The sequence below is a fragment of the Puma concolor genome, chromosome C1 (assembly GCF_028749965.1).
Source record: "Puma concolor isolate L17-30 chromosome C1, mPumCon1.1.hap2, whole genome shotgun sequence".
In the NCBI taxonomy this organism is placed as follows: Eukaryota; Metazoa; Chordata; class Mammalia; order Carnivora; family Felidae; genus Puma; species Puma concolor.
Window position 1 is genome coordinate 93,624,489 of NC_141674.1, and position 27,720 is coordinate 93,652,208.

A 27,720-nucleotide genomic window follows, 5' to 3' on the forward strand; every position below is an offset into this window, starting at 1 on the left:
TCAAGCCTCCCTCCAGATCTCTACTTGTCAGCGTCACCACTGTCTTTAGCCCTACACTGTATCTAAGTTGGCTTGGCAGACACTTACTGGGAAGCAGGGAGAGCAATGCCATATCCTCATCACAGAAGCCCATGCACATGCCATAAGACCAAGGAGGTCTTAGCATAGTCAGCTGGTGGGGCATTGGGGCAGTGGGGCTCTAAAGTCTCTGTAGAGGATGGGGTGAACAGACCGTCTACTCCCAAATCCTCCAAATAAGCTCTTGTTACCAGGAGGGCTTTTTGATAACTTTGGCTCCAATCAGCAACCACAATATTTCACTGTAAAGGCCTTTACATTATTAAAATGAAAATATGGTGAAATCTTTGTTCAAGGACCCAATATGTGACTTCAACACCTTGTACTGCCTTCGTATCTGCTAAATACTTTCCTCTTCGTTAGAGTCTCTTCATGTCTCTCAACTATTTCAACTGCACTTTTCCAATCCTGTGATCCTAAAGGTTGGTAACAGGACAATATGGTTTACTCAATAATCCGGTTAGGAAAGGTATCCTAGCAGGAAAACAGGAATCTCCTGTTACCAACCTTCAGGACTTTAACATGAGACTAAAATATGTAACCATAGTCTTGTCACAAGATGGAGAAGAGAACAGAAATTCAGGGAGACGGTCCAGTCTTAGGAACCATCCTTGCAAGACAAAAACTGGCATCTATTGGAAGCTTCAGCTTCCGGAAGCCAGAGACCATATTGGCAGGCCTCTGCCTACACTGAGATATGCCCTTTAACATGAGGAAACTGAGGCACTCACTTTTATGGGACAACCAGAGACCCTACAATCAGCGCTGGGACAGACAGGGACAAAGCCCATGAACCAGACCGGAGCTGCGCACGACCTGAAAAGCCCACGCCCAAACACTCCACCTTCCTATCCGCGGCCCAGTCTCCGACACAGCTTCTTCCGGCCGAGAGGGGGCGCCTGCGCCCTCCGGCCGCGCCTGCGCGGGGAGGGCGGGTCAGCGCGCCGGCGCAGTGCGGCGGTCAGTGGCTGCGGTGATACGTTCTTCACGTCCCATAGTGTGGCCCGAGAGCTTGAAAGATGGTGCTGGATCTGGATTTGTTTCGGGTAGATAAAGGAGGGGACCCAGCCCTCATCCGAGAGACGCAGGAGAAGCGCTTCAAGGACCCGGGACTAGTAGATCAGCTGGTGAAGGCAGACGGCGAGTGGCGACGATGTAAGTACCAGGACGCTCAGGGTGTCCCACGGTTCTAATACCAACTTCATCTCTCTGATCTCGTTACCGCTCCTGAGACCACAGCTTCTGCCCCTCGTCAGTCCCCTCCCTGGTTGCGGTGACTCCGAGGCTCTCACTATCCCCTAAAACGCACGGGGCGAGCCGGGACCGTCCCACCATTTCCCTCCACCCGGGTGGTGGGAGCTGCCTTCCATGCGTGCTCTGTGCGGCTCTCTGGTCGTCTGGGGAGGAGCATGGCGCGTGCGCATCAAGAGCTGTCAAGCCTTCCTGCGGCAAGGGTAGCCAGAAGAAAGCTAGAGCGGGAGGTTTGGGGTGGGAGGGTCCCCTTTCCTAACACCTGTCTTTGGTCGCTTTAGGTCCCTTTCTCATCTTCCGTAAGCCCCGAGTGGTGTCCCTCTAATTTGATAGGATCTAAGGCTCCAGCCTGAGACTGAGTCACGGTTGCAGCGTAATAGTTTCAGTCCACCCATATTGGAAGTATTTTGAGACTTAGGCAGCCGCTCCTGGCTAAAAACAAAGATTTCCGAGCTTTGGGGAAGGTCATCCCTCTGACCTGCAGGCATACCTGTAAGAATCGAGGAAAGACTTTTCCGTAGTTGACCGGACATGGGGAGAGAAGCGAGGTGAGGCAAGAACAAGCTTGTAACTATTAAGGTTGTTTAATTGTGATATGTGCAAGTTTTCCGGAAAAGACGTTAGCAGAGTTGGTCTAGAACCTGGAACTGATCCGGGCATCTTTCGTGAAGCTAAATAAAACCAGAGAACCCTCTGCCTATCAACCTCTGCCTGGATTAACTGGAGTAGTCACTGATTGGCCGGAAGCTGTCAAGCACATGTGACTCTTTTTTTTTTTTTTTTGTCTGATGCAATAGGTCTGCAACCAGCTGAGGGCCAGGTTTTATGACAGCACGCTGCAAAGACACTTGCTATGCAAAAATGTGGTGGATTTCTATTAGGAAAATTGATTTTCCTAAATTTATCAGGGTATAGGGTAGGAAAAGAGTATTTGATTAATTCCTGTTGTCTGCTAATTCTGTAGTCTCATTCATTCTAATGTGGTATTTGACTGTGAGATCCCACCACTGATTCACATGTAAATCTGAATTTTTAAGTTGCAATGGAATTAAATGGAAGAAAAAAACTAGACTGGACACTTTTACTGAATCAGAAGTCAGACGTATCAGATTTTGTGTCAGCCGTTAAAGACTTTGAATGTGTTGGTCTCTTGTCTATAACATGCACATCCACGTGAAATTCTGTCCCTTACATGATGAGTGGATATATGGTAAAGGGATGAGTTCTTTGGGGACAAGGTTGTTTTATTCACCTGTATGTCCTAGTAGCTAGGGTATACATATACATACAGGATATACATATACACATGTATACATTTAATCCCAGTACCTAGCACTGTACCTGGTTCTTAGCAAGGGTTTGACAAAGGTTTATTGAATTCACAAATAGTTTCTTTGTTCAGGCCACTATGCCCTTCTGTATGAAAAACAGTTTATGTCGTTTATTTTCAGCATACCTGTTGATTTGATTCTTTTCTACACGACATCCCTTCCTAATACTTTCTTTGCAGCCAAAAGTTCATGATGTTTCCCAAGTCACTGGCTGCCCAAGTTGGACATCAACAGATCTTACATCGAGGTTCTTTTACGTCTGAACCTCAGATCAGAGGTTGGGGTTTTTTTGTTATTGGCTGCAACAAGGACTTGTAACCCAGAGCCACATTAAAAACTCAGATCATGTTCCCTGAATGAGGACACAGCAGGCTTCACAAGTATACCTATTTGTCTGCCTGTAGACTTGCAAGACTTGCCACGAGGGCTTTGTGTGGAACATAGATGTCTGATACAACTTGGAGTCATAGTGTCACATCAGAGTTGACCACAACTCTTCTAACTCCAAGGATTCAAACTACGATTTCTTCTTTTTAATAAAGAGTAATATGGCAAGGACACATTTGGACATCTGATGAGCATTTGTCTCGACTATTTCCAAAGCAACTATATTTCAGTGTATCTTGAAATCTGCTACTAATTACAGGAATTCTATCTAGCCTGTGCACTTCTGCACGAGATTTCTCATTACCAACTGTTGAAGTTATTTCCACTTAACCCTACAGCACATGCCTTAAGCCAGGTCCTTCTCATTGGGAGAACTTTCTAACTGCTTTCAGCTTCACCCCAGAGTCACCTAGTGCAGGGCCACATCCAGAACATGTAATCTTTTTGTAGTTTAAATCTAATCATTTTACATCCAGATTTAAGTCTTGCAGTGACATTCTTACCTTAAAGCAGCGCTGTCTGATGGAAATATAATGTGAGCCACATGTGTGATTGTAAATTTTCTGGTAGTCACTTAAAAAGGGAAAGAAAAACAAGAAATTAAAATTTTTTAAAATTTTATTTTGGAGAGAGAGTGTGCGCAAACAGGGAAGAGGAGCAGTGGGGAAAGAGAATCTTAAGCAGACTCCACACTCAGCACGGAGCCGGGCACAGGGCTCCATCCCATGACCCTGGGATCGTGACCTGAGCCAAAATCAAGAATTGGTCACTCAACCGAGCCATCCAGGCACCCTAGGAAATTAATTTTAGCAAGATATTAAATTATCCAATATATATAAAATTAATGTTCAACATGTGATCAGTTATAAAAACTGAGATATTTTACATCCTTTTTCTTTTTCACAAGTCTTCAGAATCCGATGTATATTTTACATGTACAGTATATCTCAATTTGGGCTTGCCATGTTTCGTATCCTCAGTAGCCTCAGGTAGCTAGCGGCTACCATATCAGACAGTGTTGCCCTAAAGCATAAAAATGCAAATTACTTAACATAATTTACAAAGCTCCACATGTCTTCCTAGCCTCATCTTCTGTCACTCTCCAACATATGCCCTCCACTCTTTCTTCTAGCCTTGTTATGCTACCTGTATGCTCTTTCACACACCTGTGATTGTTGCCTCTTCTTGGAATACTCCTTACCAGGCTGCTGCCCCCACTTCCATCAGCCCTCTTTGCTAAACCAACTCTGTTCCCATAGCACTACCTCATTTGTTGAGTGTTCTCTGTATCTCATGTATCTTGTTGTGGCGTTTATACTATTTTGATATGCAACCTTTCTAAGCTTATTTTTATTGAGATGTAATATATTCAGTAAAATATGCAAATTTTAATGTGCAGCTTAATAGGTTTTATAAATCTGTATACCTGTGTAACCACCATCCAGATCAAGATCAAAGACATTCGCAGCATCCCAGCAGTCTCTCTCGTGCCCCTTCCAAAAATACCAGTATTCTGCCCTCTGTCACCATAAATTAATTTTGCCTGATTTTGGACTTAATATAAATGGGTTTACATAGCATATACACTTTTGTATGTGCCTTCTTTCTCTCAAAATTATGCCTATAAGATTGTTCCATCTTTTCATGTGGAGCAGTGGTTGGTTCTTTTTCATTGTTGTACAGTACTCCCTTATGTAAATATGCCAATCATCATATAAATACTCCAATCAGTTCTACTGATGGCCATTTGGATTACTACCGATTTAAGGGTATTATGAATAAGGTGCTATGAACATTGTTTTGTGTGTCTCTTGGTAGACATAAGCACTCATTTCTGTTAGGTATATGCCCCGGAGTAGAGTTGCTGAATCATGAGGTAGGGACATGTTTAGAGATAGTAGATATTACCAAATAGTTATCCAAAGTAGTCATATCAGTGAACACTCCCACTAGCAAAAGAAGAGTTCTAGTTGTTCTACATTCTTGCCCTTAGTATTGGCAGTCTTTTTAATTTTAGCCATTCTGGTGGATTTGTAGTGGTATCTCATTGTGGTTTTAATATGAATTTTCCTGATGACTGAAGATATTGAGCACCTGTTCATAAACCTCTTAGTACTTGGATAGCCTATCTTAAGAAGTGTCTGTTCAAGGATGTTGACCAATTATTATTTGTTTGTCTTTTTCTTATTGATTTGTAGGAATTCTTTATCCATTCTGGATATAAGACCTTGTCAGATGTATGTATTGCACATATTTTCTCCCAGTTTGTGACTTGCCTCTCACTCTTTCAGTCATTTAATGAATAGAAATTAATTTTTATGAAGTCTAGTTTATTGATCTCTTCTTTATAGTTTATGCTTCCTGTGTTCTTTTTAGGAAGTCTTTTCATATCCCAAGTTCCTGAAGAGTTTCTCCAATATTTTTTCTAGAAGTTGTATTACCTTGCCTTTCACATTTAGATGGATGATTCATCTCACATTGGTTTTGGTGTATGATGTGAGATAGAGATCAAGTTCATTTTTCCCATGCAGCAAGCTAGGAATAGAAGGAACTACTTTAATCTGATAATAGGTATTTATCAAAAAGCCTATAGCTAATGTTCTTAATGATGAAGTACTGAATGCTTCTCCCCTGAGGTTGGGAACAAGACAAAGATATCTGCTATCACCACTTCTAATCCACATCATGCTAGAGGTTCTAGACAAGGCAAGGTTCTAGACAAGGCAAGAAAAAGAAATAAAGGATTGGAATAGAAGGTGATGACAGATGGTAACTAGATTTACTGTGGTAATCATTTTGCAGTGTATACAAGTATCAAATCATTATGTTGTACATGTAACTAATGTAAGATATGTCAATTATACCTCAGTAAAAAAGAGAATTAAAGTGGTCATTTTTTGCAGATAACTTGATTGTGTATGCAGCATCTAAACTATTAGAATTAAATTTAGCAAGATCACTGTATGTAATGTACAGAATCAATGATATTTCTTTTTTTTTTTTAATTTTTAAAAACATTTTTTATGTTGGGGTGCCTGGCTCAGTCAGCTGAGCGTTGGACTTCGGCTTAGGTCATGATCTCACCACTTGCGAGTTCAAGCCCCACGTTGGGCCAGATCTGTGCTGACAGCTCAGATGCTGGAGCCTGCTTCAGATTCTGTGTCTCCCTCTCTCTGCCCCTCCCCTGCTCACGCTCTGTCTCTCTCTCTCTCAAAAATAGACACAGGATCCAAAGAGGCTGCAGGCTCTGAGCTGTCAGCACAGAGCCCAATGCAGGGCTTGAACTCATGGACCATGAGATCATGACCTGAGCCGAAGTCGGATGTTTAACCGATTGAGCCACCCAGGCGCCCCAATGATATTTCTAGATACAAATAATAATTAAAAAGCACTGATATCTAGAATACTTTTTTTAATTTTTTTTTTCAACGTTTATTTATTTTGGGGACAGAGAGAGACAGAGCATGAACGGGGGAGGGGCAGAGAGAGAGGGAGACACAGAATCAGAAACAGGCTCCAGGCTCTGAGCCATCAGCCCAGAGCCCGACGCGGGGCTCGAACTCACGGAGCGCGAGATCGTGACCTGGCTGAAGTCGGACGCTTAACCGACTGCGCCACCCAGGCGCCCCTCTAGAATACTTTTAATAAATGATGTTCAAGATCCCTGCACTGAAAACTACAAAACATTCCTGAGAAATTAAAGATAATGAAGGGATATGCTATATTCATTGATTGAAACATTCAGCATTGTTATATTATTTTTAATTGTCTTTTCTTTCTTTTCAACACCTAGCATGATATTTTCTTTTATATTGCCAGCACTTAACATAGGGCCTTGCAAATAGGGACTAAATAAAAATTTTAAAACCTTTTTATGTCAAAACAGTTACAGATTCACAGGGAGTTGCAAAAATAGTATAAGAAGGTCCTGTGTACCCTTCACCCAGTTTTCCTCAATGACGACATCTAGCATAGCTGGTACAATATTAAAGCCAAGAAATTGACATTGCCACAATTCACAGACCTTATTCAGATTTCACCAGTTTTACATGCACTTTGTGTGTGTGTGTGTGTGTGTGTGTGTGTGTGTGTGTGTGTGTGTGTGTATGTGTGTGTGTGGGGTTCTATGTGACTTTATCCCATGTGTAAGTTTGTATAACAACTGCCACACTCAGGACAGAACGGTTCCATCACCACAGAGACCCTCTCACTGCCCCTTTGTAGTCCATTCTGTTTTCCCCTCTCCCCTCCAGCCCTGGTGACCACTCTTCTGTTCCTATCTCTCTAATCAATATAAGTGAATGAGAAAGTAGTTACATCATTTTGTGCTGAAGTTTATTAGTTCAAGTTCAGCAAAACCTTAGAAAATAGCTGCCTAGGTGCTGTCTCATTTCTAGTCATCATTTCACCTATCAAAAACTTGATTTTTGCTGTATTGCTACTCAGGCTTAGATTCAAGTGGTCCAACTTTTGCTAATTAGACTAATGAACCACAATACTGACATGCTAATTTGGGCCACAGTACCCCTATAGGCTGATTAGAGCACTGTCTTCCCCAAAAGAAACTAAAGTATAAGAAACTTACTCTCAGGGCACTTGGGTGGCTCAGTCTGTTGAGCATCCGACTTTGGCTCAGGTCGTGATCTCATGGTTCGTGAGTTTGAGCCCTGCATTGGGCTCTGCGCTGACAGCTCAGAGCCTGGAGCCTGCTTTGGATTCCGTCTCCCTCTCTCTCTGCCCCTCCCATGCTCACACTCTGTCTCTCTCTGTCTCAAAAATAAATAAACATTAAAAAAAAAAAATTTAAGAAACTTACTCTCAAGGCCGCAGGTGAGATTTATGTCAGAGCAAAGGGAATAACATTAACCATTTCTGGCACAAGTTCATGGGACTAGAAACAAGACTGCCCTCTTTCTAGAGTCTAGCGCATATCACATAGTTTCTTTAAGTGGATTTTAAGATAATTGAGCAAGTTATAGTTACTTGAGTTTTTTCCAGGTTTCTCAGATGTGTTATTCTACTGTGACATTATCCAGCTTGTGATACTTTATAATTTCAGTCCCAGAAGGGACTTTTCCTAGTCATCAAATGCTGAGGTAATCCTATTGTCACCACTACATGCCAACTAAATTGGGGGCTCTAAAGCTGTAAGATTTCACAGCTTCATGAGATCCTTTAGCTCTGCCTAAAGGTCCATGATTAAGAGAGGGGGATGTTTTAATTATGTGCATGTCTTTGGTATATTCTTGGATTCTTTCTTCTTCAGGCCGATTTCGGGCAGACAACTTGAACAAGCTGAAGAACCTATGCAGCAAGACAATTGGGGAGAAAATGAAGGTGAGAGAATGGTAACAGCCTTGAGAACTTGAGCAGAGGGGTTTCATCTTGCTCTTGGTTAACCCTCATGTAGTGTCTAACTTAGTACCTAATTCTAGGAGGTACTTAATTCTTAGTACCTAATTCTAGGAGATACTGAATTTCTTACCAGGGGAAAATATTTTAAAAATAAAAGAAGGAAGTGGGGAAGGGAACTAAGAGGCACCTTCAGGGAAAGGTGAGTCCATCTTCTGTCTTCAGATATGTCTTAGTCCTTTCAGGCTGCTATAACAGAGTACCATAGATTGGGCGCCTTATAAACAAGGGAAGTTTATTTCTCACAGTTCTGGAGACTAGTAAGTCCAAGATCAAGGAGCTGGCAGATTCCATGTTGGTGAGGACCCGCTTCCTGGTTCATAGGCAGGCCTCTTGTTGTATCCTCACATGATAGAAAAGAGCTCTCTGGGGTCTCTTATAAGGAGAGCACTAATCTCTTTGATGAGGGCTTTGCCTTCATGGTCTAATTTACTCTGAAAGACCCCACTTCCAAATACCATCACACAGGATTAGGTTTCAACATACAGATTTTGGGAGGACACAGACATTCAGTCTGCAGCAAGATAAGATTCTTGCCACATTGCTCATTCGTTGTCTATTTTGTTCTTTTTTTTTTTTTTTTTTTTACTTTTTAATGCATTTTAATTCATTTTTGAGAGACAGAGTGTGAGTGGGGGAGGGGCAGAGAGAGAGAGGGAGACACAACATCTTAGTCAGGCTTCAGGCTCTGAGCTGTCAGCACAGAACCCGATGCAGGGCTCGAACCCACGGACTGCAAAATCATGCATGACCCAAGCCGAAGTCAGACGCCCAACTGACTGAGCCACCCAGGCGCCCCATTGTCTATTTTGTTCTTATAATAAGAATATAAATTCCACCAGTAATCTTGTCCACTTATTTCTTGTTTTTTAAGGTTTTTTTAATGTTTATTTTTTAGAGAGAGAGACAGAGTCAGAGCGTGGGTGGGGGAGGGGCAGAGAATGGGAGACACAGAAACCAAAGCAGGCTCCAGGCTCTGAGCTGTTAGCACAGAGCCCAATATGGGGCTTGAACTCACGAACCGCTAGATCATGACCTGAGCTGAAGTCGGCTGCCTAACCGACTGGGCCACCCAGGCGCCCCTTGTCCAGTTATTTCTTAAGCTCAACCTACAGTGCCAGAAAGGTTTTCTTATGGTGGACTTGAGATTCTTTGTCTCAGTGTCATCGTGCTGTTTAATGAAAAGAGCACAGATAAGGAGTTCAGATCCTGGATTGCTAGCTGTGTGGCTTCAGCCAAGTACACTTCTGAGCTTCGGTTTTCTCATCTGTGAAATGTCAGTGTTAACATTCACCTACAGAACAGAACTGGAAGAACTAAAGTTTTTAAATGTGGAGAACCTGGCACAATGCCTACAACATTGTAGTTCTTCAGCAAGTGCAAGGAACAACAGAGGGCAAGTAGTTACTGGTTTTCATCCCAAAACTCTTTCCTTGCTTGGAGAATGTTAAGTTTCAGCTTGGGCTTGCTTTGGTATCCAGAATAGTTGATGTTTTTAGTCTTTCTTCAGAAATATCCTCGGGGCACCTGGGTGGCTCATTGATTGAATGTCCAACTTCGGCTCAGGTCATGATCTCCCAGTTTGTGCAGTCAAGTCCCACGTCGGGCTCTGTGCTGACAGCTCAGAGCCTAGAGCCTGCTTCGGATTCTATGTCTCCCTCTCTCTCTGCCCCTCTCCTGCTGGTGCTTGTGCACTCTCTCTCTCTCAAAAATAAATAAATAAATAAATAAATAAATAAATAAATAAATAATCTTTTATAAATTTAAAAAAAGAATGAAAGATTTACTCATTTAAAAAAAAGTCCTCTTATCCCCTTAATCGTTTTTAAAAAATTTTTTTGAAGTTTTGTTATATTTATTTAAAAAAATTTTTTTAATGTTTATTTTTGAGAGAGAGACCAAGCATGAGCGGGGGAGAGTCAGAAAGAGAGGGAGACATAGAATCTGAAGCAGGCTCCAGGCTTTGAGCTGTCAGCACAGAGCCTGACCCAGGGCTTGAACCCACAAACTGTGAGATCATAACCTGAGCTGACGTCGGATGCTTAACCAGTTGAGCCACCCATGTGCCCCAGAATGTTTTCTTTTCTTTTTGAGAGAAAGGGAGATAGAGTATAAATGGGGGAGGGGCAGAGAAAGAGGGAGACACAGAATCCGAAGCAGGCTCCAGGCTCCAAGCTGCCAGCACAGAGCCCGATGCAGAGCTCAAACTCACAGACTGTGAGATTGTGACCTGAGCCGTTGGTTAAGTGTCTGACTTAACCAACTGAGCCACCCAAGCGCCACATCCCCTTAATCATATTTAAAAAACATATTAAATGCTCCCTAAAATCTGTCTCATTTTTAAGTTGTAAACCTTTAAACTAAACCAAAACATGAAATTTTGGAACCTGAGCTAGTAAAGAGCATAACAAAAAGAGTTCTTCCAGATTCTAGCACCTTACACTTCGTGATAATCTGAATCCTTCTCTCTAACAGTATCTTGTTACACTTTCAGCTTGTGACTGGCTGTGGAAATTGGTATCAATGATCATATAGTTTTCTTCCTTTGGGACTCATGATGCTTAATCATTTGCATGTCAGAGGCCCCATAATTATGCTAATTCCAGTGTATGCTCCTGTCTGTATTCTTTGGGGCGTATATATAGTGTCAGCCAAGTATTATCCTAGCAAGAAGATGGAAGTGTTTTCATTTGCAGTGGCATTCTTAGATCCCTTTACTGTAGTCCCGCAACGAGTGTTCTCCCTTACTGTCCATTAGAATGGTCTTAGTGCTTTAATTTGTATAGCTCTGGAAAGTATTGAAAAACCTTTTGTGTACATCTCATTTTGGTTTTGAAATTTGCTGCAAACCTAGAGTATAGTATATTTGTCAACCTTATTAAAAGGGTAAGAGAATAGGCTTAGGAAATTAAGGGGCTTTCCTAAAATCACATCGTAAGTTAGTTCCAGGCCCAGAACTTGAACTCGGAACTTGAATTTGCTACCCAGAGGAATTATCAGATAGCAAGGAGCCTCAGCCTATCTTGGCTACTAGATATGGAAAACCTTGAGATTTGAGGCCATTTTTTCCTACCTCAGTAGTCTATGCTTGTACTTAACAAAACTCATTCTGGTATTTTCAGACTTTTGCTGCTTTTTTTTTTTTTTTTTTTTAATGTTTATTTTTGAGAGAGAGACAGAGTGGGAATGGAGCAGGGACAGAGAGAGGGAGACACAGAATCCAAAGCAGGCTCCAGGCTCTGAGCTGTCAGCATAGAGCCGGATGCAGGGCTCAAACCCACAGGCTGCAAGATCGTGACCTGAGCTGAAGTTGGACACTTAACCGACTGAGCCACCCAGGCGCCCCTGGACTTTAGCCACTTTTTAAGATGAGTTTGCTTGAGTCACTGAAGGATGTGAGTTATGGTTAGCATCCTGGCTTTTCACTTTGGTGTATGTGATTGTGTAATAAATCTAAAGGATTTCTATGCTTTACCCTCGAAAGATTTGGTTCTTTCTTATGACTCAGTTTTGTGCAGTGGTATATAAGGTTGTATAAACGTAATTGCCTATTGTTTTATGTATAGAATTTAAAGAAATCTTTAGGATATTGTACATGATTTGTAGTTGTAAAACAGGCTCTGAATCTCACCTTGTTTTTGTGCAAGTTTTGCTGAGGTTTTACATATCCTGTTATAATGGCCTTTGATAATTTTCTTCAACTCCTTTTTTTTTAAATTTTTTTTTTTTAATTTTTTTTTCAACGTTTTATTTATTTTTGGGACAGAGAGAGACGGAGCATGAACGGGGGAGGGGCAGAGAGAGAGGGAGACACAGAATCGGAAACAGGCTCCAGGCTCTGAGCCATCCGCCCAGAGCCTGACGCAGGGCTCGAACTCACGGACCGCGAGATCGTGACCTGGCTGAAGTCGGATGCTTAACCGACTGCGCCACCCAGGCGCCCCTTAATTTTTTTTTAATGTTTATTTATTTTTGAGAGAGAGAGTGTGAGCCCAGGAGAGGCAGAGAGAGAGGGAGACACAGAATCCGAAGCAGGCTCCAGGCTCCGAGCTGTCAGCACAGAGCCCAATGGGGCTCGAACCCATGAACTATGAGATCATAACCTGAGCCAAAGTCAGACGCTCAACCGACTGGTCCACCCAGGCGCCCCTAGCTCTTTTTTTTTTTTTTTTTTTGTTTATTTATGTATTTTGAGAGACAGAGAGTGAGTGGGGGAGGGGCCGAGAGAGGGAGAAAGAATCCAGTGCAGGCTCTGCACTGTCAGTGTGGAGCCAGATGCAGGGCTCAAACTCGAATCAAGAGATTATGACCTGAGCCAAAACCGAGAGTCAGACACTTAACTGACTGAGCCACCCAGGTGTCCCTTACTGCTTTTCATTTGGGAAGAGTTAGACTCCTAAAATGATTTTCTTCATGGCTCTGGGCAAGGATTGGAAACGATTTGGCAGACTATCATAAAGAACAGGAGAAGAGAAACCAGAGAGGAGAAAACCTAGCCCTGGGCACATTCTGCCGTTTTGCCACACTGCATTGATTGCTTTAAACTTAGTTCCAGATTTGGTGACTTTTTTCCTTAAAAATTTTGTTTTCCTTGGCATCCTAATATTCTATCATCACATCCATTTTTTCCCTTTACCCCCGGTGCTCAACGCTGGGATTGTTCTTAGCAAGTTGACCAGAATTCACAAATTCACACCCAGGCACCTGCCCCACCACTGAGCAATGGTATGAGCATTTTCACACATTCTTGGTGTCCATAACCCCTCATGTCCAGGGCAGACATTCTTCTCACGTTCCTGTTGGTGTCAGCCCTCTGACCCCGATGGGTTAATTGATCTGGCGAGGATCAAAAAGCTAGAGAGTGGTAGAATAAGGACTTGAAACTTTGATTTCTCACTTCCAGTTTACTAAATTTTCCTCTTATGTGTTGCAGCTTTTAGATTAGTTTATATACTAATTTGGTGTGCGCTTCTAAAACTATGTCAAAATTTTTCTTTCATTTAATATATTGTTTTGTTTTGTTGTCCCTGCAGAAAAAAGAGCCAGTGGGGGATGAGTCCATTCCAGAGGATGTATTAAATCTTGATGACCTCACTGCAGACACTTTAGCTGTAAGTTATTGTCCTTTCCTTTTCTAGGCTGGATTTCTGTTCTTTCATTGTAACTTTATTCCCAGACAAGCAAGTGCTCACACTCTGCCCCACATAGCACTGTGCACTGTTGAATGTGTGCAGCGGGAAGTGGCCCCGTCCGCTCTTGTTGTACTCTCCACCTGAGTGTTTGTTACATCGCAGAGATGGAGACAGATAGAATGGAAAAGTTGAGAGTAGGAAGAAGAGAAAAAAGGAATTGAGCTATGTTTGGTTTATAGAACCTGTTTTCACAAAGTCCAGGAATTTTTCAGTCTGCTGGAATTCGCTAAATATTCCCAACAGTGAACCTAGGGGAGTAATTTTCAAGTTTTTTAGTCATCGAACCTTTTCTTAAAACCTGTAACACAAAAGCATAGCAAGGGAATAAATACACAAAAGCAGAGTTGCTGCACTTGAAGGGCTAGGTTGGGGGTGCTATTCCTGTCCAGGCCAACCTGCTAAGGGCTCCCCAGCCCCAAGAAATCAGTTTGAAACACTTGGAAGAAGGAATACAAAATAAGCTTAAGACAGGGTCTCTTGCTCCTAACAAATTTATAATCTTTCTAGGGAACAGTTAAATGTAGTATGTAAGAGTGCTAAGTTGTTTTAATTAGGAATATTAGAAGGTACAAGTTGTTTTTTTTTTTTTTAATGTTTGTTTATTTGAGAGAGAGAGACAGAGACAGAGACAGATCGTGAGCAGGGGGAGGGGCAGAGGGAGAGGGAGACAGAATTTGAAGCAGGCTCTGGGAGCTGAGCTGTCAGCACAGAGCCCGAAGCAGGCTTGAACTCATAAACTGTGAGATCATGACCTGAGCTGAAGTCAGACACTCAACCCACTGAGCCACTCAGGCACCCCTAGAAAGTACAGGTTAAGGGAAAGAGCTCTTACAAGACCTACAATATTAAAACCCCTGAGATATTTGGAATGAGAAGAATGGCCAGAATTTATCCATCTCTGCCTTAGGTACCCCAAAAGAAAATGCCAATGAGTTTTTAAGGGCAAGATTGTGTGTGTGTGTGTGTGTGTGTGTGTGTGTGTGTGTGTGTGTGTGTGAGATAAACTGGTTCTTTGAAAGCCTTCATTGTTAATTTTTAAAATGCTGTCACGAGGATTGTCATTAGAGCACAATAGGGCAGCAGAATCTTATTCCTGCTGTATCCTTGACCTTCTGTGGCCTGAGTACTGGCCTGGCCTGTTCACCTACAGAACCTGAAAGTCTCACAAATCAAAAAAGTCCGGCTCCTCATCGATGAAGCCATCCTAAAATGTGATGCGGAGCGGGTAAAGTTGGAGGCAGAGCGGTTTGAGAACCTCCGAGAGATAGGGAACCTTCTGCATCCCTCTGTGCCCATCAGCAATGACGAGGTAGGTGTGGGTGTCACAGCAGGCGGCTGCCTCCACTGCTCGCCTCTGTTGGGGATGGGGCGGGGCGGGAGGAGGACAGGGAAATGCTGGCACTCTCTGTATAATATGCCTTGTGTCAGAAGCTGGCTCTTTGTAAAATTCACTCTGCCCACCAATTGAGAATTGAAAGAGTCAGATCCTTGTCTGATCGGGAAGTAGCAGAGACAGCAGGTAGGAGGAGACTCCTGGCACAGAAATCTCTTCTAAATCAGGCTGCTGTCCTCCACTGCGTGTTGCCCGTGGTAGCAGCGGGTCCTGTGGGAGGGATCTGCTAAATCAACCTCACCCCTCACCCACACCCTGCTGAGAAGCTGCAGGTTGAAGGGAAATCTGCATGATAAAAGTTTCCTGCTGAGTGGGAGCTTCCCCAGCACAAAGCTGCTCTGAGCCCAGCCTTTGTTCCCCGACACCCCAGCCGTGGCTAGGCCCATCTGTGCCTCTTTCATTCATTCCCTGGTGAACGAGTGTTAAACTCACTGCTGCCTGGGGTGGGAGACTCGGGAGGTCAGGGCCCTGAGCCCGCCCTCGTGTGGCCCCAGGACCAATGAGAACCTGGAAAAAAAAAAATCTACATTCTCCTCTGCACCCCAGGCAATGCTGATTGGGGGGGAGGGGGTTGTCCTGTTGCGGATTTTCTAGGAGTCCTTTAAAAGGGTAAAAAAATGTGAGAAAAAGACCTCTTAGAAATTCATGATTTCAGTTCCATGGCTATAATTGCTTCTAGGAATTTGTGAATTATTATTTCTCTATTGAGCACAGATTCTCTAGCAAATTCCCTTCCCTATTTTCTGTACACAATGACCAAAGCCTAGTGTTTGAGTTCAGCAGTAGTTTCACAAAGCTCTAGGTTGTTCTTAGAATGGGGTGTGGAAAGGTGGAGGTTGCGGGGTTCAGTGATTGTGCATCTTTCTCTCCTGTTCTTGTTTTCCTTAGGATGCAGACAACAAAGTCGAGAGGATCTGGGGTGACTGTACGGTCAGGAAGAAGTACTCTCACGTGGACCTGGTGGTGATGGTAGATGGCTTTGAAGGCGAAAAGGGGGCCGTGGTGGCTGGAAGTCGAGGGTACTTCCTGAAGGTAAGAGTCAGGAACCCATAGCGATGGGATTATAAAAAAGGAGCTAAAAACAATATGTGCAGAAAACATAACCTACTTAAAGAAGCCCACAAATCCAGCACTTGTTCTTGCCTTTCTTCTGCACACTTACTGGCAGTAGATGCAGTTCTCTTTCTGAGCCAGGAAAGTGCTTATCAGGATCCCCTAGAACAAAAGCCACTAAGTGACCCTCTGTTATGAATATATGTTGCACTGACTGAATCACAACAGTCTGCTTTTAAGGAGCTTAGTGTACTTGGACCAGCAGACAACAAAGTTGAGCCCAAGTCAATGAGTGCTGGGGTGTGAATAAGCCCAGAGGACTATGAGAACAGGTAGGTAGAGGCAACAAACCCAGAGTAGTTGGGACAGAGGGCAGATAAATTCAGGGAAGACTTCCAGAGGAACATGGGAAAATAATTTTGGAGATACTGTACATATATACACACACATAAACATGCTCTCCATACACACATGAGTCCAGTGTCGTGAGAGTTACTGCAAGAAAGTCCTCCTGTGCACCCTGGACAAAGAATCCTTTTTGCCTCGCTTTGTTTCTCCTTACAGTGTGCCTAGATGATGTGCTGGGCATTGATGTTAAGAAGGAATCTCTTGGGTCAACTGTTGGGGTTCACGGTCTTTGCTGGCCTCCTGTGTGTCCCCAGTTGCCTCTGAGTGTTAAGTTCTAGCAGATAAACATGATGGCGATAGAACCCAATCACACAGTGCCGTGTCTCTGCTCCTTTAGGGGGTCCTGGTATTCCTGGAACAGGCGCTCATCCAGTATGCCCTTCGCACTTTGGGGAGTCGGGGCTACACTCCCATTTATACTCCCTTTTTCATGAGGAAGGAGGTCATGCAGGAAGTGGCACAGCTCAGCCAGTTTGACGAAGAACTGTATAAGGTGAGTAAGCCTGGGGCAGTGTGGCAGAATGCCTTAAGTTACAACGTTTAACTTCAAAGATACAGAGCAGTGCTGACCAGTAGAACTTGCTGCGATGATGGAAATATTCTGTATCATGGCTGTTGAGCACTTAAAATGTGGCTAGTACAATTTTAATCTTTGTTAAATTTTACCTTAAATAGCTACATGTGTCTAGTGGCTACCATACTGGACAGTGCATTCATAGAGTCTATATTATCTTTCCCCAGATAATCTGTATGATTTATCTAAATTGAGCATACTTTAATACCATGGGCTTTGAAAAGAAGCACATTTTTGAGTGCTTGGGACAAAAGAAAATTATAGAAGTGGCTGATCTTCCTGTATCCTCCTACTCCTAGCCCCAGACTAGTTGCTTCTGGAGGGTGAGACATATTTTCCTTGGGATGGATGTGGCTTCCGGGTTGTGCCTCTTTCCCAATCATGGACCATCTCAGGGAGAGCCAGAGCTATTCACGTTGAGAGTCAGAGGGTCGTTCTGATGAGCTGACTCCAACACCAGCTGTGGCACCCACAGTCTGCCTAGCATGTAGAATTTCTAGAGTGTCTCTGCTAACAGCTGCCCCTCACAGCATAGTCCACTTTTCACTTGTCCCCCGTCCTCCTTCTGTGAGAAGGGGGCCACTTTGCTCCTACTGGGAAGGAGGTAGACAATGCTCTTGGGCTCACTTGACTTATCTTAGGTAGAGAGAGGAGTTGAATAGTTAGAACTTCTTCCCACTGGGTCCTATTGATGACTTCTAGTTAGGCTTTCATTCAAGATGCATTGGGAAGCAAAATGTTTTCTAAACTCTGATCATTAGTGTAACCTTGATGTCCTGCCTCTCTTCTCTTTCTTTCTTTTAATTTTTTTAAATTAAAATTTTTTACAGGTTTATTTTTGATAACGTGTGCACACACACAGGTTGGGAAGGACTAGAATGGGGGGTGGTAACGGAGGATGCGAAGCCCGCTCTGTGCCGACATCAGAGAGCCCAATGTGGGGCCCGAACTCACAAACTATGAGTTCGTGACCTGAGTGGAAGTCGGACACTTAACTCAGGAGCCCCTTCCCTTTCTTTCTTTCTTTCTTTCTTTCTTTTAATGAGGAGAGGAATGTGTTCATGTATCAGCTGAAATCGGTTTTCTCTTTTCTTTTTTTCCTTATCTCAACCCCAAGATTGGATAATCACTAACAGAGCTTTAGAAGGATGCCCTTCAGGTAACACCAGGGAGAAGCTTATACGGAGGATTATGAGAGGCACACTAGGTGGCAAGTGCCCTTTATGTTTCCTGCATTCTCCCTCCCTCTCTTTTCCGGATGCTTCTTGGATCCATATACAGGGAGAGTCACGGGTCTCAGTAGTGAGAGTCTGGGCTGGCACTTCTTGCCTAATAACCTCAGTGTGTGAATTCTCTGGAGCAGCGTTGTCCAGTAGAACTCTCTGCAGTGATGGGAATGTTCTGTATCTACTATCCAGTTTGGCAGCACCAGCCACATGTGGCCATCAAACACTTGAAATGTGGCTAGTGCAAGCCAAGGAACTAAATTTTAATTTAATTAATTAATTTTTTTTTTAATTTTTTTAATGTTTATTTATTTCTGAGACAGAGAGAGACAGAGCATGAGTGGGGAAGGGGCAGAGAGAGAGGGGGACACAGAATCCGAAGCAGGCCCCAGGCTCTGAGCTGTCAGCACAGAGCCCGACTCGGGGCTCGAACTCACAGACTGCGAGATCATGACCTGAGCCAAAGCCGGACGCTCAACCAACTGAGCCACCCAGGCGCCCCAAAATTTTAATTTAATTTAAAGAGCCATTGGTGGCTAGTGGCTATACTGTATTAGACTGCATAGCTCTGGAGTTTTTCTACGTTGTATGTGGGTAGCCTCATAAGAGGCTAAATTCCCATGGTCAAGTAGCTAACTAACCCAGAGGAAGTTTCCTCCCTCCTTTTTTTAAAATTAAAATAATACCACATGACAAAGTTTGGAAATGATGGGGAGAAATCATCATCTTTCCTAATTCCTAATACAACAGTTGACATTTTTAATATCCTTTTGGGGGCTTTTTTCATACATCTATCATTTTCCACTACTTCTAATCACAATGTATATAGATTGCCTCAGCATTACATCAAAATCATTTTTCAGTGTTACTTCGTGGTCTTCATAACCATCATTTTTTAATGGTTGCATAATATTACATGGCTGTGATGTAGGATTGTTGGCTCTTCCCTTGTTGAAATATTTAGGGGGGGCTTCCTTTTTTGCCATCATTAAGTCATGTTACAATGAACTTTGCCCTGTTTCTACCTTTTTTTCTTCTGCGTTACTTTCTTCAGCTGAACACCAAAGTGATTCTTCAAGGAGAATAATCCTAGACTAACTCACAAGCACCCCGAAAGCAGAGCCCGGGTCTCCTTTTGCCCAGCAGTGGCAAACTTGGCACTTCGTAAACACCTAACAAACATTTGGCAAGTGGATTCATTTATATTGCTACCAGCACAGCCAACCGTCATTGGCCACTGTACGTTATTCATAAAGGTCTCATTTATTAGATAGATAACAAAATATTATCAGAATATCTTACCTCCTTTTAATTTGCATTTCTTTGATCTCTGCTAGGGATCCCCTTTTGGAGTGACCTGTTCCCTCTTTTGTCTTTTTAGCTTCCCCTGCTCACTTCCAGGCAGGGATTGAAGTCAGTTCTCCCCATCCCATCACTCAAATCTTCCCTGTGGTTTCTTCTAGCTGAGGTCCTCTCCCCTCACTCTTAACTAATAGAGGTCCCTCCTCCTACAGGTGATTGGCAAAGGCAGTGAAAAGTCGGATGACAACTCCTATGATGAGAAATACCTGATTGCCACATCAGAGCAGCCTATAGCTGCTCTGCACCGGGACGAGTGGCTGCGGCCCGAGGATCTGCCAATCAAGTATGCCGGCCTGTCCACCTGCTTTCGCCAGGAGGTGGGCTCCCATGGCCGAGACACCCGCGGCATCTTTCGAGTCCATCAGTTTGAGAAGGTGAGTGGTCAAGTCAGGGTGAGGAGTAGGACCCTCCCATGCATCTCTCCGGGGTGGTTAGAGGAGAGGCACGATCTATGTTACTCGGACCCACCCCAGCTTCGCTCTTCTCTCTCGCCGCCTACATCTGTTTCTGCCTAAGAAGCGCGTGCTGGAGTGGCTGTGAGCACAGACTCTGGAACCAGGCTGCCTGAGTCCCAGCGCCAGCTCCAACACTTAGTAGCTGTGTAACCTTGAACAAATTGCTTCTCCTCTCTGTGCTCAGTTTTCTCCTCTGCAAAAGGAGGATAATAATAGCACGTCCCTCATTAGGCCTGCGGTGAGGATTCAACTAGTTGATGGGATAAAGTACTTAGAACAGTACCTGGCGTGCACAGGACAAGAGCTCCACGTAGCATTTGTTCTTGCGGCCCCAGTCCAGTCCAGCGCCAACCTCATGTGGGGCCCCAGCCTCACCTGACTCCCAGGGGTGTGGGAAGAGGTCTTCACTGCAAAGATATCTCCCGCTTCAGCCCTGTCCTGTTGTCACGGTCTCCTTGGGTCCTCCTCTGCAGATTGAACAGTTTGTCTACTCGTCACCACACGACAACAAGTCATGGGAGATGTTTGAAGAGATGATTGCTACCGCAGAGGACTTCTACCAGTCTTTGGGGATCCCTTACCACATTGTGAATATTGTCTCAGGTATCAGCATCCCTTTCCCGCGTCGCACAAACACCACCCTCACCAGCAGGGCTGCCACACAGAGCAAAATAGCTCACGATCCAATTAATTGCCACATTAAAACATCACACTCTTATCACTTGGGAGTGTTTGGTGATAAGAATATCTGGGCGTGATTTCACTTCTGGGGAGAGGATGTAAATTAAGGAATTCTGCAGGTTTGCTAAAGGTCAGTCTTGTGAAATCCCATCCCTCCTTCATGAATTCTAGGGGTTTTCCCTTACAGGTTCTTTGAATCATGCTGCCAGTAAGAAGCTTGACCTGGAGGCCTGGTTTCCGGGCTCCGGAGCCTTCCGTGAGTTAGTCTCCTGTTCTAACTGCACAGACTATCAGGCTCGCCGGCTCCGAATCCGATACGGGCAAACCAAGAAGATGATGGACAAGGTAGACGGCCCCTGGGGAGGCAGGAAATAGGGCCCTTGTGCAGAATAGGTCCATCTTATTTCTCAGTCCTTGGAGTGTGTTCTATCCCAGCATCATAGGAAAATCTGAGCTTCTCAGTCTAGACCAAAAAGGGAACCTGAAAGTGACTTCTACTGAATCAGGACTGAGTCTATGTATGTATGTATGTATGTATGTATGTATGTATGTATTTTTTTAAGTTTATTTATTTTGAGAGAGAGAGAGAGAGAGAGAGTGTGTGTGTGTGTGTGTGTGTGTGTGTGTGTGTGTGTGTGCGCGCGTGCATGGGAGAGGGGCAGAGAGAAGGAGACGAGAGAATCCCAAGCAGTCTCCATGCTGTCAGTGCAGAGCCTGATGTGGAGCTCAGTCTCCTGAACAGAACTGTGAGATCATGACCTGAGCTGAGATCAATAATCAGACCCAACTACCCAACCACCCAGGCGTCCCAGGACTGAGTCCTTTAAAAAAAATTTTTTTTAATGTTTTTTTTTGAGAGAGAGACAGCAGGGGAGAGGCAGATAGGGAGACACAGAATCTGAAGCAGGCTCCAGGCTCTGTACTGTCAGCACAGGGCCCGACACGGGGCTCAAACCCACAAACTGTGAGATCATGGCCTGAGCAAGGTCAGATGCTTAACCAACTGAGCCGCCCAGGTGCCCTGAGTCCTTTTAGATAGAAACCTGAATCTAGCTCTATTCTACAAGGTAATTCTAGCTTTTCTCTTTTGGACTTTGTTTTCTGTGACTCCAGATAAAGGATAATCGCCATTTGTCTATAGAAAACAAGTTGAAGGCAGTGTCTTCCCTCTCACCAAAGAAGGTCTGGGTTTGTAGGCTTATCTCTTCAAACCCAGTTCTCAGGCCCTAATGTTTTCCAAGTCTTGAAGGGACTTGAAAGGGGTAAAAGGGAGAGGCCCCTTGTTAGTTTCCTCCTCCCCCTAAAGGGCCTGGCTCTCCTCCATTTGCTGGGGCCTACCACTTGTCGCTCATGGAGACCTAAGGAATCTTAATTCAAATCCAGAAAAAGATCAATAATGATTTTGATTTGGAAATCTACAGTTGGGAAGTCTGGCTGAGTGGGTGGTTCCTGGTCATGAGTAAGACCAGGCTGAGTTTTGTGTTCCCTGTGGGGACCCTGTCTTCACAGGTAGAGTTTGTCCACATGCTCAATGCCACGATGTGCGCCACCACTCGCACCATCTGCGCCATCCTGGAGAACTACCAGACAGAGAAGGGCATTGTTGTGCCTGAGAAATTGAAGGAGTTCATGCCGCCAGGTAAAACTCCCTGCCCGGCCGTCTTCCTCCTCTTCTGTCTTCATACTCTTCTGCATGGCAAGCCCCTTTCAGAATGTACCAGCTTTTCTTGTTCCCAAACTCTGCCTATCCTCTGGTGCTAGGCGTTACAGGGGGCAAAGTTGAAAGAGTAGCCAGTACAGGTATGACATTCAAGTGCAGCTAAAATTCAGACTGGGGAAGAAAAGAATTAATGAAACCAGTTGCCATCGTGGGTGCCCTTTTGTTCATAGGGATCATTGTCTTGTGGAACTCTCCCCAGAGGTCCTTGGGCTTTGACTCCTGAGATACGATAGGTTATTTGATTGGCTCTCTTCTTCCAGGTCTCCAAGAACTGATCCCTTTTGTGAAGCCTGCCCCCATTGACCAGGAGCCATCAAAGAAGCAGAAGAAGCAGCATGAGGGCAGCAAAAAGAAAGGGGCAGCAAGAGATGTCCCCCTAGAAAGCCGGCTGCAGAACATGGAGGTCACTGATTCTTGAACATTCCTTCCTCCCGGTTTGTCAGGCTTTCGTTTCTGTCAGCTGGGATCTCAGAACCTGCCCACGGGCAGGGAAGCCAAGCACCCACTCGTCCCCGCCCCATCTGACTGCATTGCTAAAAGGGGATCAGTCTGCCGTGTACAACACAACGTTCCTGTCTCTTTGCATGGGCATAGGATCCAATCACTGATGACTGATGAAACCATGTAATAAAGCATCTCTGGGGAAGGCTAGGACTATTCCACAGTCTTCTGCCCAGGGCTCAAACCCTGTCTCTGACAGTTGTCCCTGGAACCACACTTCTGCTTTTCCTTCTAAAGAAGGCTGTTCCATTTAGCAAGTCAGACAACCTTTGAGAAGGTAGGTGAAGGCAGGGGTAGATTAGGAAGGGCTCTAGGGGAGAGTGAAAACTTTGTCTTAGACACACAAGCTTGCAGAAGGGCCAGATCCTCCTCTGTAAATCTGACCCTGCTTAAAAGCAGTTAGGTAAGACTAGCTTAGAGGCCAGAGTTGACATAAAAAGCCTCACGGTGCTTCTGTTCCCTAGGATGGTCTCCATGGGAAGGGCAGGAGGCTGTGAAACCACAGGAAAGATGAGATTGTGTTTAATCCCACAGTCCCCAGATTCAGGAGCACAAGTTGGAGCCTTATTAACACCTGCTTCTCTTGCCCAGTCACCCCCAAGTGGGAGACCAACCAGAAGAACAGAAGGGAGGGAGGAACGATATTTTCTCCTTTCTCTGGTGCTCCCTCTGTTGCCCTAATGGCCAGTTGACCATTTCCCTGGGGAGGGTGATGGTTAGGCTTTTTATTTGCTGCCTTTCATCTGCAGTGTACAAACACTTCACTTTAATAACACCTTATGTTAGTATAGTGCTTCTCTTCCAGGAGCCTAACAGACTTCCTATACTGATCTCTTTTATCTTTGTGACAGTCCCAGACAAGAGGGTGGGGACATGATTATACGTCTTCCATTGTACAGAAGACAGGGTACCAGGCGAGTAAGGGAGATGAGACAACATGACCAGGTGGGAGCCAGGAGTCCCTACTTCTCAGCAGTGCTCAGTGCCTATTGTGTTTCTTTGGAAGATGAGGGCATGGCTCCGAACTGGCCTGTCATTTAGGAGCCTTTACTTGATCTCCACGCCCTTAGTCCCTAAGCAGCAACTTCCCCAGGCCTGCCTGAGCTTGGCACCCAGGAAGGAGGCTGTGTGCTGGTCTTCCACTAGGGACTTGGGACTGATCCTGTTCATCTTGCTACTGGAAACCCTGTCGGACTGGGCCACCCATAAGGATGACCACGGTGACTTTCCTGCCACCAGGTAGGCTCCACCAGCCTGCCTCTACTGTAGCCCATTGCCCTCTGCTCTGGGATAACAAAGCCAGGGCAAAGGGATGAAAGAACAAACTGCTCCCCACCACACACACTTCCCCGTTTGAAAAGCCTACTGGGCTTTAGGGTCAGAAACTTTCAAGTGGTTCTGAACACCCCCAACTAGCCCTAGAGGTCCCTATACTTGCCTCCTCTGCACTCTCCTACCTTCTTCTGCTCTTGGTGCCTGTGACCTTCCTTCCACCAGGAGGCACTGCTTTTCTCCATGCCCTAAAAGTACCCTGGGAGGGCAGTTGCTGGGGCTCTGAGCCTGTAGGGACCTGGCCTGGCTTCTGGCTGCCCTGACCCTGACTCCCTCTCTGCGCTGGCTGACATACGTTCTCACCTGACCAGTTTTCTGGAGCCTTTGGCACCTGGAACCTAGACTGCCTATTGCTTTATGCAGAGAGAGCCTCCTGCTCTATGCTGTTGGCTGCCCAGCTTCCCACACCAGCCTTCTCCTACCTGCCCAATGGCTGGGTAAATGCGGACAGGCCTGGGAGCCTGTGTAGTGAGAAGGAATGAGTGGAGGCCTGGAAAGTAGCCGATGTGTGGCCCAACTCGTCTGTTAGCGGGAAGTCTGTATTCCTTTCTTACTGATGGAGCCGGAGGAGAAAAAACATAGTTGTGAAGGAAAGGATGACCCTGCGGCTGAGGTCCTTCCCTCAGGTCACACAAGAACATGCCAGTAGGTGGGCACACATGGGCAAACACACGCATTTACTGAGTGCTCACTCTGTTCCAGGCACGATTAGGAACAGGGCTTACAGGAAGAATGGGACACAGTCCTTGCTCTCAAAGAACTCCCAGTCATTAGGAAAGGTGTGGCTTGCCTGCTCCAGAGTGAGCTGAAAACCAGACTCCTTCCCTCCCGGGAGCAGTGGGATGGACCTGATGCAAGCCTTGTTTAGGATGGGAAGGCTGGTCTGGACGTGAGCACTTGGGAACTGTCCCAGATAACCTTGACTCCACCCTGGCAGTTGCCTCCACAACCCACAGCTGATGCCCTCATCCCTGGCATCTTGACCTGCCCCATCTCCAACCTCAGCTACCCAGGTTACCTCAGTTGGCAAACAACCCCACAGGCCTGGTGGAGTGAGTCAGAGCCCTGGGTCCTTCACCAACCCTTGGTTCCCACACCCAGGAATTCAGGGCCCAAAAAGCAGGTCTGGGTGCTTCAGGCAAGAGAGAGGAGGCACCTGGTCTCTCTACCAGGAGACAGGGACAGCTAGAAGCCAGACTTTCAGAACGCAATTCTAAAGAGCCAGGCAAGCCTAGGGACCCAGTGTGAGACTGCTTGAGAAGTTCAGTTTATTAGCCACCAAGGAGCCAAACTCTGCAGTGGTGAAGCCACTCCTGGGATCTGACACTTTTCCTTGTCCCGCTTTTCCTTCGCTGAAGCTTTTCCGGATTACCCTGGGTCCTAAGAAAGGCATCTCTCCACCTCGACCTCCCCCATACCTCCCACAGGGGGCCTGGGGGCAGCCCTGGCTGCACTCCAGGGATGAGTCTGACAGGCAGAACTGGGATGGGCCCTAGAGAAATGTGCTGCATGTCGGAGCCTGTGCCAGAATGAGGGGCCTGCCCCACTCCCCCAGTCACCTCCCAGCATGGGGTTCCCCAAGAGCTCCTCCCAGATACACACAAAAGGGGGGGTGCAACCCCACATCGCCTATGGGTGAGGTTCTGGTGGGGCTGACACCGCTGCCTCTGACGTTGCCCTTTTAAGAGCACCCCCGGTGGGGGGGGGGGGGTGCTGCAGGCAGGTTCTTGTTGCAGAAGCCTGGTGCTGTGTGGCTCCCCACCGACCTGCTGGAAGGAAGACTGGGACGCCAACCCTGCCGGGTCCCAACCTCTGGATCCCAGGGGGTTCCCAGCAGCCACTGATTCTGAGAAAGCCCCCTTTTCTGAGGGGAAGGTCATCTCTTTCACTGCTCTGATTGGTTGGCTGACAAACCCTGCATTTTGGAGAGCAGTCCGGTTCCCTCCACAGGACTTGGACTTCCCTCCCCCCACTTAAACCTGCTGTTAGAAATGGTCTGGGAAATTATTTTCATTGAGGTGTAAATTGCTAATAAGATGGTGCGACCCTTCAGGGAGACTTTTTTTTTTTTTAAACCCCGAAGAAAGGTAAGAATTAAGCTTCCATTTAGAATAACGTTCATCCTTTTCTCCTTCCATCTTGTCTCAGAGAAAGAGAAATATATATATTGTTTTCTTTCCTTTTTCCCCCCTTGTTTCTCTACTCTTCCTCCAGAACCAGCCCTTGTCTACTTGTTCCCTGGATCCCACCACCATCGGGCATCCCTGAATCCCTGCTCATCAGCTAGCTCTCTCCTGAACCTCCCTCTCCCCTCCAGTCTCTCCCCTCCTCACCCATTCCCCTCAGTACCTACCTGCTTAGTTTTCCCATCTTAAAAGAGCTTTCCTCCTGCCCTGCCTCTGCTGTCGAATTCAGTCAGATCCCATCTGGCTCCTTTCCCTCAGAGATAAATAAACAGCAGACACTTGTAGGCTCTCCCTACCTCATCAACATTCTGGGCCCTCCTAGTCCCCACCCCCTCAGAAAGAAGGTGGAACGTTCCAGACAGAGGGACCAACAGGAGGGAACAGGAAGAAGGCCTGAACAGCAGGAGAGCAGAGAATGAGGGGATATTGAGTTAAAAGTAGAGGAGCGGGGTAGGATAAGGAGATTGTACCTGCCCCTAGATGCTGGTTCCCTGGATCTCTGTCTTCTCCCTGTCCTTTCTCTGCATGCTGTCCTACTTTACATCCCGAATCTGCCATCTCTCACCACGCATCTCCAGCTCTTCTACCCCCCCGCCCCCCCCCCCCCACATACACATTGACTTCACCAGGATCTCAAAGTCCTAAGCACAAAGTCCAGCTCCCTAGCTGATCCTCTGCCCTCTCCCTCCTCTGGGTATTCAGACACCCAAAACAAACACCTGAGAGTCACCCTGGACCACCTCCTCCTCATCCCCAGTGGCCTGCCTCACACAGTCCCACTGAGTCTCTTGGTCACTCAGATCTGCCCCCTTGGCAGCCTGTTCCCCAGCCACAACACAGGCTCTCCTCCTGGACTGTTGTCCTGCTAGTCTGTACCCCCAGCTCCTCCTTCAGTGGGACTAGTCACGATGTGGGAGGAGGCTTCTGAAGGTACAGCCACCGTCCTGCCCTCCCCAGCCCCAACACTGCAGGTGGCTCTCTCAACTTATCAAGTCAAGCCCAGACTTCTCAGCCAGAGTCCACACTCTTCCAAAGCCTTCCCTAACTCCTCCACCCCACATAGAAATACTAACACAGCTAAACACAGCTCTACCACTACATTTGTCTCTGTCCACATTAGACAGATTAGTCTTGTTCATTTGTGTACCTCTCACACCTAGTTTGGTGCCTGGAGCATA

The 27,720-nt window shown here is 45.6% G+C and overlaps 1 protein-coding gene and 2 long non-coding RNA genes across 6 annotated transcripts in view; 1 reads left to right on the forward strand and 2 right to left on the reverse strand.

Moving 5' to 3' along the window:
• LOC147578224 (uncharacterized) overlaps window positions 1-1,062 on the reverse strand; it is a 65,002-nt gene extending 63,940 nt beyond the window's left edge. For all 4 annotated transcript variants that reach the window (XR_015254952.1, XR_015254953.1, XR_015254950.1 and 1 more), the window contains exon 1: window positions 923-1,062. This is a non-coding gene — a long non-coding RNA (uncharacterized LOC147578224). The remainder of the gene's footprint in view (window positions 1-922) is intronic.
• On the forward strand, window positions 1,021-23,213 carry SARS1 (seryl-tRNA synthetase 1). The gene is made up of 11 exons (XM_025932975.2): window positions 1,021-1,233; window positions 8,314-8,384; window positions 13,493-13,570; window positions 14,802-14,960; window positions 15,933-16,076; window positions 16,843-16,998; window positions 19,820-20,041; window positions 20,596-20,725; window positions 20,991-21,148; window positions 22,313-22,442; window positions 22,784-23,213. The coding sequence occupies exons 1-11, from the start codon at window positions 1,098-1,100 to the stop codon at window positions 22,939-22,941; spliced, it is 1,542 nt and encodes a 513-aa protein (XP_025788760.1). The 5' UTR covers window positions 1,021-1,097; the 3' UTR covers window positions 22,942-23,213.
• On the reverse strand, window positions 19,041-26,987 carry LOC147578225 (uncharacterized). Its single transcript, XR_015254954.1, has 2 exons — window positions 26,710-26,987; window positions 19,041-20,589 (listed from the first exon to the last, which is right to left on the reverse strand). It is a non-coding gene; the product is annotated as an uncharacterized LOC147578225 (long non-coding RNA).
• Window positions 26,988-27,720: the final 733 nt, after the last annotated feature.